The 12,046-nt window shown below is 36.8% G+C and overlaps 1 protein-coding gene across 1 annotated transcript in view; it reads right to left on the reverse strand.

The window, feature by feature from the left end:
• The window catches only part of PPFIA1 (protein tyrosine phosphatase, receptor type, f polypeptide (PTPRF), interacting protein (liprin), alpha 1), a 59,371-nt gene extending 47,547 nt beyond the window's left edge, over window positions 1-11,824 (reverse strand). The window contains 2 exon segments of the mRNA XM_009886248.1: window positions 9,929-10,192; window positions 11,311-11,824. Coding sequence (XP_009884550.1) covers window positions 9,929-10,192 — 264 coding nt within the window. The 5' untranslated portion in view covers window positions 11,311-11,824.
• Window positions 11,825-12,046: the final 222 nt, after the last annotated feature.

A 12,046-nucleotide genomic window follows, 5' to 3' on the forward strand; every position in this document is an offset into this window, starting at 1 on the left:
AGGGCAGGAAAGGGGGGGAAAAAGGGAGGGGGGGAAATGGAAGAGATGAGGACAGTCTGCTAATACGCTGTAACCAGTAACAAATGCTGAAGCGAAAGATGGATTGGTGAGGAACCTGGTCTGAGGTGAGGAAGAAGCTCCTATTCTGTTCCACGATGGGCTACAAACACGGGAAAGATGATGTAACTGGGAAACCCTGCAGCCTCCTACTCAGTTGAGAGAAAAGGCATGCTTGGCCTATTTCTCCTTTACTGCTTCCCAGGACTTAATCTTTCATAACCATTGCACAAAATACTGAAGAGTGTTATGCAGTCTCTAAAGACCACAGTTCCTACAGGGGATCAGAGTTACACCAATGTAAGTATCAGCATAAATAAGATTACAGGAGGGGAAAAGGACAGCTTCTTTCCTGCATGGACAAGCAGTGCGAGCTAAAATCCTAAGAAGCTTTTTCATTTCCACTGTACATGAAGCAAAGTAATTCCAGATTTCTTAAAACAAAGGCTCAGCTTTTGGGAGATACGTTGTTGAACCACACCCTCAAAAGACATTCTGAAAACTCGAGCTGCATGTTCTAAAAGAAATAAATTACTAGATGCACCTGCCGCATGTTCTTCAACACAAAGCTAAAAGAATGTTATAACCTCCCAAGCCTTTTCCCCGTGAACTACAAAAAGGTGGTAACACTGCATGAAAAATATATTACTCCGGAATAAAAAAAAATAAATAAAAAAGATTCCCAGCGGTACCCTGAGACATCCCTGAAATTACCTACATCAAACTTTAAGTCATTCACCCAAATGTAATAAAGCAAATAGAGAGAGCTTTGAAGAGATACTTTGAAGTCAGAAGTTTACCTATGACACCCATGAACATGTAAAAACCCCAACCAGATTCACCCATCCATCCATGACTGCTCTCCATACATTCCAACCATGATCTCATCCTTTACACCCATAATTAGATTATCTGAAGAACTTCTAGTGCTACAGGTGACTCTGAATAACAGCATCCCATTGAAATCTTTAAATGACCTTTGATTTGGGTCAAAAGTTTCTTTTATTTCTGGGTTTCCAAATTAAAACGCAAAAGGTAGCCCACGTCTTAAATCCTAGCAGAAGCAAGAGATTCAAGTGTGAGATGCCAGTCAGGACTTCAAATGTGATACACAACAGAACCTTAAAGCACATAAAATGGCACAGAGTTCAGGTTCCCATTGGTAACAGTAAACCCACAACTCTTACTCAAGCACAAACGACCGTGAAAAGCACAGCTAGTAACAGAATTTCAGTCCAGTATTATTCATTCAGCAAGCTTAATGGAGACCCAGGAACCAGAGCACCACTGCAGCTGGCAGATTTCCCATTTATGGATAGGAGTGCAAAGAAAAGTAAAGTTTTGACTGCAACATCCTACGGGCAAAAATGTATATTGCTAAATTAGTTTTGCAACAGGCTCACGTGAGACATTTGAGAATTCACAACTCAGACTCGCAAATCCACAATTTAAACCGTGCCATTGATCAAGACAGAAGTCCTTTCAAACAAGTAGAGCAGAATTCCCTTGTCCCCCAATTTTCATTTTTTAAAACAATTTTGATTTACACAGTGAGAAAACTTTCGTATCAAGCATTCTGTGAAGCCCACAATAAAACAAACAAGCAATTCCACTTTCAGGTAACTCTCTCCCTTTTCAGTAGCTTGTTTCACGATCGTGTTTGAAAATTCAAAAATAGTACTAAAACAGCTTAATAAAATTGGTTACTATTTACTGAGACAATCATGAATCCAGTACCATTTAAACAACAAGAACTGATGATCCTCTTTATTGAGTGAGCCCTCTCCACGTTAAAGAAAGTTTTAGCTTTCACACCAAGAATTTCGCCAGCTAAAATTCCTTTCCAACTAATTCAAAATAAACACCATTTCTCCTTACAGGAAATCGCCGATGTTGAGAAGACAATGATTAATAAACTTCACCAACTGGAAGGTAGTTTCTTTACATGAACATTCATAGTTAGATCTTTTAGCTATACATCAAGCCAGTTTAAACTTCGTATAGGTCAACGCAAGAATTCTTTATTTGAACTGCACATCTTAAGGTAGCTTTGTTTTGGTTTTTTTATTAAACTATGTAAATTATTTAGCTACCTAAGCTTACATAATTATATCCTTATACTGTGCGTGGTTCTGTAAATTTGAGGTGAAGAAAACCAAAATCTCACTTCTTTCAACAATAAAGAGTTTATTAACCTGCAGTCTACATTCTTTACTCATTTTAACCAGATATTCTACCCTGCAATTCTTTATTAAAGATAAATATGCATTTAAAAAACAGTGTTTCCCTATACATAATTTAAACTGAACAGAACCAAATTCAATATGTATTTATATGGGAGGCAGGATTTAAAAAAGCATGCACTGTTTCAGAACATTTCTAGACAACTAGATGTGAAACAGAATTCGATAACAAAGTCTCCTGTGTGCTATCAATAGGAGTAAGGCACAACACAGCATGGCTCAGAGCATAACCACATAGAGAGTACTGTTTTAGCGGGGGGGGAACTAACAGATTTCAAAAAAAAAAATTAAAAAAAAAATAAAAATCAAAGGCTGCCCATTTTCCTACTGCAACAAATAGAAAACACTTGCTTATTTTCCAAGTGGAAGATCTTTTTTGTCCTCAACAAAACTAGAAGGATGTGCGTATCAATTTTTTCAAGCTCTTTTCCACATGGCCCTTTAAAAAAGTGATAGTCCTTGTTTAAGACCTGTCCTGAAAATTTCTGATTATGCCTAATACTGGTAGTGTAAGGATCTTTTCATTAAGGAATCTTGGAGCACTTCAAAGAAGTTCTATAACAAAATACTATTTCTAAGCATTTATATTTCTGAAAACATAACCATAAAACAGATGAACTACAGAAAAAGGTATGTCGACTGTTTGTATTCACTTGCGCCCATCAAAAGTCATAGTACATTTCAAAAGCAACCCAAATTATATTCCCGTTAAGATACCATCCTCAAAAACCATATCCTGAGTAGACACGAACATAAACACATGAGCAAAGTTCAAGGCTAGCCACTGTGGAACAGCAGAAGAGAAGATTAAGCAACAAAGCTTCTCTTAAAAATGTTACAGCTCTGGCTGCTGTAGGAACAAGCCACAGAACCTCGTCATGCCGATGAGAAGAAAAGGAGCTGATTTTCAGTAGAGTTTATATGAAACCCAAGGTAAAGTCTGAAATAGATAAAGGTCATAGGCAAAAAACAAGTTAACCAACTATTCACAGCAATTTAAAGAGAACCTAAAAAAAACCACCACATCAGAATGAAACTGAGCATTGACTTTAACAAGTATGGTAACCGCAGTGCTCCTCCAATTCTGAATATGTGAACTGGGAGAGTCATCTCCTCGAACGACCTACAGACGTGTTCAGCTCGCTACCCAACTATCTGGAGTTTTCAAAATGCAGAAACAGTATTTCCAAGCACTCCTGTGAAAAAGTCAAGTTGAATAAAAAAACTCACTCAACTCACTAGCAAAATAATAATTCTTCTTTCAGCCTGGAGAATGTGAAAACATTTTTCCTGGCAAGAATTGCCACACATTTCCCCATTTACACTCAGGGAATCCACAGGCAGGCTTACAAAAAAATACACTTGGGAAGTGATGAACACCCAGGTTACCTGACACACACTATCCCTTCTCAGTACTTGTAGCTTGAGATCCATACGCGCAAGAGATTATGGTAAGTATTTTCTAATATATGTCACCAGATACTAGTCAGCCTTATAGACTTAAAGTGACTTAAGCTGCCTAAATTGCTAAAAGCAGCTTACATGAAGACCTCTATCATATTCCTTTAAAGCAGGAAAACTAAAAAAAGCAAAATTAAGTTAGTGTGAAGTATATTAATTGAGTTCTGGGATACAGTGCTAACTCAGGAAGAGCAAACCCCAAAATTACTAGTAGACAGCTAAAATATTCTCTCCAAAAATTCAAGTTCTCTGATAACGTTGTTAACTCTAAGTGATCCACATATATCAAAACACAAATGTGTGCTCTTAATTCTAACATCAATTCCGATAGGGAGCAAAACCAACATCCACCTCTCCTACATAGATACCAGAAAGGAGAAACCAAAGTCACAGGCCAGTGAATGTTAAAACATTAAGAACTTGGAAGGAGAAAGGAGGGGATTCTATTTTTAATTTATATTTATTTAAAAAAAAAAATAATCCAAGAGCTTCTCCCCCCCCCCTTTATTTTTAAAGATCTAGATGGAAATTGCAACTATGTAGCCCCACTGGATCTTTAAGTCTTGCTAACAAACATCTTTGGAGTAGGTTTTAGTTATACTCTTAAAAAGAACAGAGAAGAATAGAAGGGCTTGCAGACAAAGTATTCTCAGAATACCAAAATAAACACTACCTGTTGTACAAGAGGCTACAGGCAAGTTAACAGAGATTAGTATACGTGTGAAGTTCACCTGGTTCTAAATATAACATATATTTTTAAAACAGGCTGTTTCAATTATACTTCTTTTCATCCAAGCTTATATACAGCCTGTTTGATAGACTGCAAGTTAGACTACAGCACACCAAACATTAATAAACCCATTATCAGACATTTGTACACAGTAACAGAAAAGTAGGAAAAAATAACCACTAGCTCATCTTTCAGGGCTACATCCACTATTAAAAACAAACAAAAAGCATTTCTGCCTAGTCACCAAAACATTGTTCCTACAAATAAACTAAGGAAAATAAAACCAACTGTTTTAGACTTCATAAATATCTTTTTATTAAAGGGATTGATGCGACATCATAGCAGCACTAAAGTTCATCCTCAAATACAAGAAAACTTAAAACTCATTCTAAATTTAATCTATCTAAAAGGACTATTTATAACCAAGATAACCTAAATTAAAAGCACAGCATAAACAGCAAGTTGCTAACAATAGACAAGGAGATGTCTGCTGGGTAGGGGTGGGATGTTTCAACAAACAAACTCACCCAAATTTATTTAAATGAGAAGCTAAGAAGTCAGAACAAATGCCAGAGACTTAGTCCTCAATGTACTCCATTATATTACAATTAAAATTGTAGCCACTCCTCTTTTTGCCCAATCGTAGAGCATACTTTCAGACAACTTCATATTCTGAAGGTTTTGGACAAAAAGTTGTCTGTCTCTATGCCTTGCAAAGAAGGAAATGTTAGGGAAGTTGAGGTTTATTGATACAGTGAGTGAAGAATTCTCAGCATTAACTCCTATCTCCATCTGACTTAACGTAGTGTAAAGCCAAATCTATTTAGCAATTTACTAACAGTAAGAGCCAAGAAAGATTTAGCAACTGAAGCTCAACATACACTGAACTAAAATCACAGTTGTCAAAACGCAACGGAAAGTGTCACATTTATCTTTGCTGTCAGAATGGGATGAGAGAAATGGAGGACGTGTCTGTTCTGACATACATCTGCACATCTAAAATCCTTTTGGATCTTTATCATTTCTGGACACATGGCGCTCTGCTGAGATTAACATCTTTTATTTAGAAGTCAGTACCACATCTTGCTAGAGTTAAGAAGTACAAGCTATGTCACCTCAAGGATGAACAGTTGTGAATACTGTAAATGGAGTTGCACTAATTTCAGCTGCTGCAAAGTTTGGCAAGCCCTCTCCTTAATGTACTTTCTGCAACTGTGTTCTTCAGATTACGTACAATTCAAAACCTCATTTCTACATCTATGACATCCTGTATTATTGAAAACTTGTCTGGAGGAAATCCAAATAACACCATTATTTAAATGGCAACTAGATATTTAAGGTCATCATTATAAAACAATACCAGGGCAGTCTTCAGACAAAGTACTTAGATATTTCTTACATGCGAGACATCGAACAGTATTTCTGAGATTGTCTAAAGAAGATCATTCTATAGGGACATACCTGAATTTAACTGAATACAAATATAAACAGTCACTATTTTTAACTGAAGTATGCAGTAATGATAAATTATTTACTATAGATAGAAAGGAACTGAAGACAGCCTGCTGCGGACTCACTTCAAATTAAGATATGATGGGCAACCCAGTAAAGCTGAAGCCAAACCAAAATTATAGGGAGCTTTTTTTTTTTTTTCCCCTCCCACATTTAACTCCACATTACAATAAAGTGCTCTTATGTACACATAGACGGGTCTCATCTGCCCCTATACATATGCCGCTGAATACAGAAATTCTGAACAGGACCATCACAAACACAGAAAAAGCTTCTTTTATTTTACTTACCTTGCATAGAAATGAAAATAAAACACGGCAAATTTAAGACCAAAAGATTACAAGTGCAAGTTTAAGATGGATCTTAATAAAGAGTGTTGCTGCATTACAGAAGCATAACATTTGTACATCAGCTTATAGAATTCTTAAAATACATATTAAAATTGTCATCCTGATAAAAATTGCTGTGAATTCATCAACTGTGCTTTTACTTGTGCTAGGTACCAGAGTCTCTGTAAATTAAACTCCAGTCTTTTCCATTCAAAACAACCAACTTCTTGTCATTTACAGAAACTTCTACATTAAATTCTACCAGCAAAATGAACCCTAGCCTGCAACACTTTTATAGCAAGAACTGGTAGTCACTTGGACCTCATCCACCTCAAGTTGAAAATTTAACTTTTAAATGCAATAGCGTCCTGTCTGTTTCACAGATTAACTTATGAATTTTAGGCACACTAACCTTGAATTTTGTAGAATACACTCTAGAAGACACATTAGGAGCATGGAAAATAACAGAGAAGAGTTACTCTTCTGACCGTAATTAAATCATAATTGAATGTGTTTACATTAAAGATAACAGTTCTCTAAGTTCTGAAAGTTAATTTTCATTTTTTCTGTGAAAAAAACTAGGAACAACAAATTAATTTTAAGCTCTTGCACAGCAATTTGATTTCATCAAGTTCATCTTCCAAGGTCAGAGTACAGTTTGACTAGGGTAATGTGTAATAGAAGGTAACTCCCAGAAAACAAAAAGCATTGCCAAGAATCCAGTCATTTTATCAAGACAATGTTGATGTATTTCATTTCCAGCTGTCCTTACAAGAAAAACTTGTCAGTTTTACTCTGTGTAAATGTAACAGATAAAGCACATCTATATAAGATGAGAAAGCTCTCCCCTCTGTGAATTAGACATCCAGAACAAAAGTCTTCTTACTCTAAATAGCTGTTTCAGGTTTATGTGAGCTAGCATGGATGCCTCTAAATCACTAGCTGCCCACCACACTACAAGTACACTAGAAAAGTCTATTTCTCTGACACTTCAGAAAACGCACATCACTGCTGCCGAATAAATTGCATTTACTTTTATGATCTATAAGATAGCAAATTGGTACTTGTGTATTTGCACGTTTTGTAACCTATACACACCAGTATGAGCCTCTTCCTTATACACAGAAACTCAGTGAAAGTCGGGAATTAAGTACAGGGATGCCATTAGAAATTGGGCGCCTTCATACTAAAACCAGAGAAGTAGTTTTGGTACAGAAGCAGTCAATCTGGCATTCCTTCTTTTCTACACGGAGCTTCCATCAGTCATCAGAACCATCTACCTGGCTGATTCAGCTAAATATACAAAACATGAAAAGTGTACGTACAAACAGTTCAATGCAATACTCCTTAAGATAAACTACTCCCAAATCAGCTACAAAGGCGTGTTACAAGCTAGATGCCAAGTCTGAGGGAGAAATGATACATTGGTTACGTAGCGATTTAGTAATTCACGCAATTATACTAGTAGTTGTACAACTAGTCAAATTGATCTTTGCACCTCCTTCTACTGAAAACAACCACTATGAAAAAATGTACATTACTAAATCCCTTCTTTCCTGAAAAAAATCTAACACAGTTGTCAGTACATTTGAAGTTATCCTGCTTCTACCCCTCTCCTTGAAATCCACAGCTGAACAATGGGTCATTTGAGACAGTAGTTCAAAAGAATGCTCAGCTTGAAATAATTAACAAAAAAGTTTGGACAGTTTCAAGTATTACAGACACCACAAAGTTTTCCTAGTGAACACTTATTAGAATTTAAAAAAAAAACAATCCACATCTTTTCACCTTATTAGAAATTCACACCTATGAAGTAACTGAATCTTTTCCATAAAAACAAAAAAACTTGTCAAATACAGAAGTTATTTCTGATTGTAGCAAAGATAATAAAATATTTTTTACTTTTGAAAGCATCATCAATCCTCACCTTCCACAATCATTTGAGCTTAAGCACCACTGAGGACAAAAGTGACATAGTTTTCACACCACAACAACAGTATTTTTCAACAGCAATCTACAAAATCTACAATGCTGTATATTTATATAAAACTGCAGTAAAATTTCTTTCTGAACTGAACTGTGAGGGTTGTTTCCTACAGACTTCACATGAAACCATACAGTTATGACATTCTTGAAAATGGGGAATCTTTTTTTTTAACTGCATTAATCTTTTACAAATGTTTAGAAAGAAATGTTTACACGTAAGTAGCTTACTAGATTTAGGAAGGAAAGCTGAGAATTGAAAAGGGAAAAGAGAAACAGTACAATTTAGAGCTCGGGTGATTCTACTCATCCACAAATTCAAGAATAATAGTTTACAGATCATACAATTGGTTAATGGCATCCATTAATATAGCAGACCTGAAATAGTGGATAAAGAGAAGCCACAATTACTACAAGAAAAAAAACAAAGACTGATTTTTGCCTGCAGCACATGATTTAACACAGGGAGCTGCAAAGGTTGAAAACATCTCGTTTCTGATTTCCATCATACCATTGTAATACAACTAGATTAACATGTATTACTTTTTAGTTTCTATCCCTGAGTAATTGCCAGTACCAATTACCATACCAAGAGACATATAGTGATTACATTATAATGAGAGCAGTGGAAACAGAAGGGTTTAAAACTACTTTTTTAAAGTGTATAAACAGGAACTACAACATTTAAGGATATGTAAACATTTGCAAAAATAGCAAATATTCTTGGAATAACATATGTAAATATAACATCATGACACACTTGGGACAACAACCAACCACGCTAGAAAGTGTAAGGCTGTCAACAGTTAACCGACACCTGAAAGCACCCTCTGCTTTGCCTACAATCAAATGCTTTTCAAAGTGTTCAAAGTTCAGTTGTATTCTCTTTAACTAGAATGGATAAAACACGGGAAATTCTGTAGACACCAATCACCTTTCCAAACTACACACTGCTGCCCTACATTAACACATTTAGCATTACAGGCTGTGTATTTGTACACTGCACCCTCCAAAAAATGGTAATTGGTAACTCCTAGCAAGACAAAAAAAAAATAAAATAAAATCCTAACTCTCTGAAAGGAATTGTATGAGTTAAACAACATACTCAGACTTCTACACAGCAATGACAACTCGGCATGTACTCACAAGGCAGCAGCCTTAAACTTTTCAAGTCTTTAAATCAAAGTCCATAACGGTATCAGAATGGCCTGCTTTCTTTCCCAGAACGGCCTGTTTGTAATTCTTAATCACGTGAACGAATCAGGCAGTTAGAAACAACATTGAAAAAATACTAGTGAGAGAAGATAAACCATCAAGTTTTATTAAACAAAAGAATGTAGGTAAGACTTCACACTCAAGCTAAACCAAAGAAATGCCAGAAACTAGGAAAGCATACTGGAGGGGAAAGGTTTGATATTCCCCGCTCGCCTTGCTTTTATATCTTTCTCAAAGTGAGCAAGCACCAACAGATACTTCAGGAAAGTACTAAGCTAGATTGATCTTCCCCTAACATAACCTGACTCTTCAGCAAATTAAATATGCAAAAAGCCAACAGAAAACCACAAAGAATACAAAAATTATCGAAAGATACCTTCCTTTCAAAATGTCCATACCTGTGGAAGTGCAGTATTGAGCTGTCTCTGCAAGGAATCCCTCTCATGACCAACTTCATGCAGCTTGCCCTGGGTCAATGCTAAGGTCTCCTGAGTTTCTCTTAGTGTTTCCAGAAGGCGATCCCTTTCTTCCAACATGGATACCATTAATTGCTCAAAATGGGAATCAGCATCTGACTGTAACGGGGAACCTGAACCATGGCCTCCATTTCCCCCAGAGGGAATCTCTGCCTCACTGATGGTTGGCATCACCTCACACATCATCTTGAAACAAAATAAGACAAAACAAAGACCATAAATTTAAGTCAAACAAATCTAAACAGGATAAGCAAAGGAACTTTGGATACTACCCATAATACCAACTCAGCTTTCCCAATGATAGCATCAGCAAAGGTTGCCAACACCTTAGTGTTTGCCACTATTTCATTAAGACTGCAGGAGAAAAGGTATACAATCAATTTAATCAGGGCATCACTTCATAATGAGAATCTTGTGACTTCTTGCAAGACCAGATTTTTTACAGCTACGTTTCAAACTGTGATCTCACTTTAATGGATTTATGTTTTTGTTAAGAGTAAACTGCTGCTGAGATCTTTAAAAAAACAAAGATAAGGCATGCAGCACACCACCAGAAATTATACATTTAAACCCGTAGCTGATTACACTGCATATTTTGAGAATTATTATCTGCTTCTTCCAACGCTTGAAACATACAAAGATAGTATCTAAAAAAAGTACTTTGAGCTTACGCTGGCTGTAGAAAGTCTATGGTAAAATGGATGCATGTAAATTAGTGGTAAATGCAAAAAGTCCAATTCAGGAGAAACACATGTAAAGGAAGATAAAAAGCAAAAAATTCATTACGAAGTGGTAGCAGCTGTCACTGTGGATAATAAAAGTAAAGGTAAGCAAAAACAATTCAAGGCAGAGTATGAATACAATTAACAATGCAAATGTAAATACTGTACTACTGTTAAACTGGAATAACTTTTAAGAGACCCTTACAAGAGGCTAAGGCATCACGCTTTTTAAAAAGCGTGCAAAAAAAATCACTAATATAATTACTGTATGCTGTCTGTCACTGAGCCATTAAGGCTTCTAAAGTTCTTCAGACAGCCTCTGTCAACATCACAAACCTACAAGAAGCTAAGGCAAATCAGGAAAAATAGTTCCCTCAGCCTCTCAGGTACCACACAGTTTGTTCTCAGCCTTAAGTTTCACACTCATATCTGAACGTTGTAAAGAACAATTAAACTTATTCTGAGCCTTACAGTGGGACCTCTCAATCCCTTGAAAGACTTGGAACAGCCTGAAGTGATTTATAACATTTTCATGCATGATTACCATAAGCCCTGTATTTTTGACACCACTACGTTATTTACCTTGCTCAATAAAATAAGAAGGCTTGGAAAACAGGCCCCAGGCTTCCTGCAGTACCAGTTCTTCTCTGTTTTTAGTAGTTTTTTGTTAACCCCAAAAACCTTTTGGATTGCAAAGCATCCATTCAGCTCTAGTCCAATGTCTATTTAATTGAAACACCCCGCACACATAAAAACAAGTAAACCCACTGAGAAAACAGCAGATCCAGTAAAAAGCAGCAGCAGCTTCAGCTCACTAGCCAAGTCCCCAGAACAGAAGAATGTGAAAATAAACTGTCTCAGCTTCCCATCCCTCTACTACTGGCCCGCAGGTCCTGCAATAGCTGGGATGGGGGAATCATGTGCTGAGAAAAAAAAAAAAAACGCAGTCCGATGCAGTGGTGCAACAAGCTTCAATAGTTCATCGCTTATAAATTCCACTCAGGTCACAATCGCATTATTAAAGGGAGTATGGACAGCATGGGAAAACGGCACGAGCTTTCTCGTAAAGGATTTGGAAAAGCCTCCCTTCTTTTCTCTTCTCTTAATTCCAGCGGGAGGCTCTCCTTCCAGTTTCCTGGGTCTTAGTTCAAACATTTATAATCCCAAGAGCGAGGCGCTGGTATCGCTTTGGAAGGCGAGGAGAAGGGAGAAGTGTTGTTTCCTCTGCGTTAGCTCTTCACCCGCACTCGCCCCGGCCGGGTCCCACCGACGATGCCCCGGAACCGCAGATATCCAGCCGAGAGAGGTGAACCAAACC

The sequence above is a fragment of the Charadrius vociferus genome, unplaced genomic scaffold (genome assembly GCF_000708025.1).
Source record: "Charadrius vociferus isolate BGI_N301 unplaced genomic scaffold, ASM70802v2 scaffold115, whole genome shotgun sequence".
In the NCBI taxonomy this organism is placed as follows: domain Eukaryota; kingdom Metazoa; phylum Chordata; class Aves; order Charadriiformes; family Charadriidae; genus Charadrius; species Charadrius vociferus.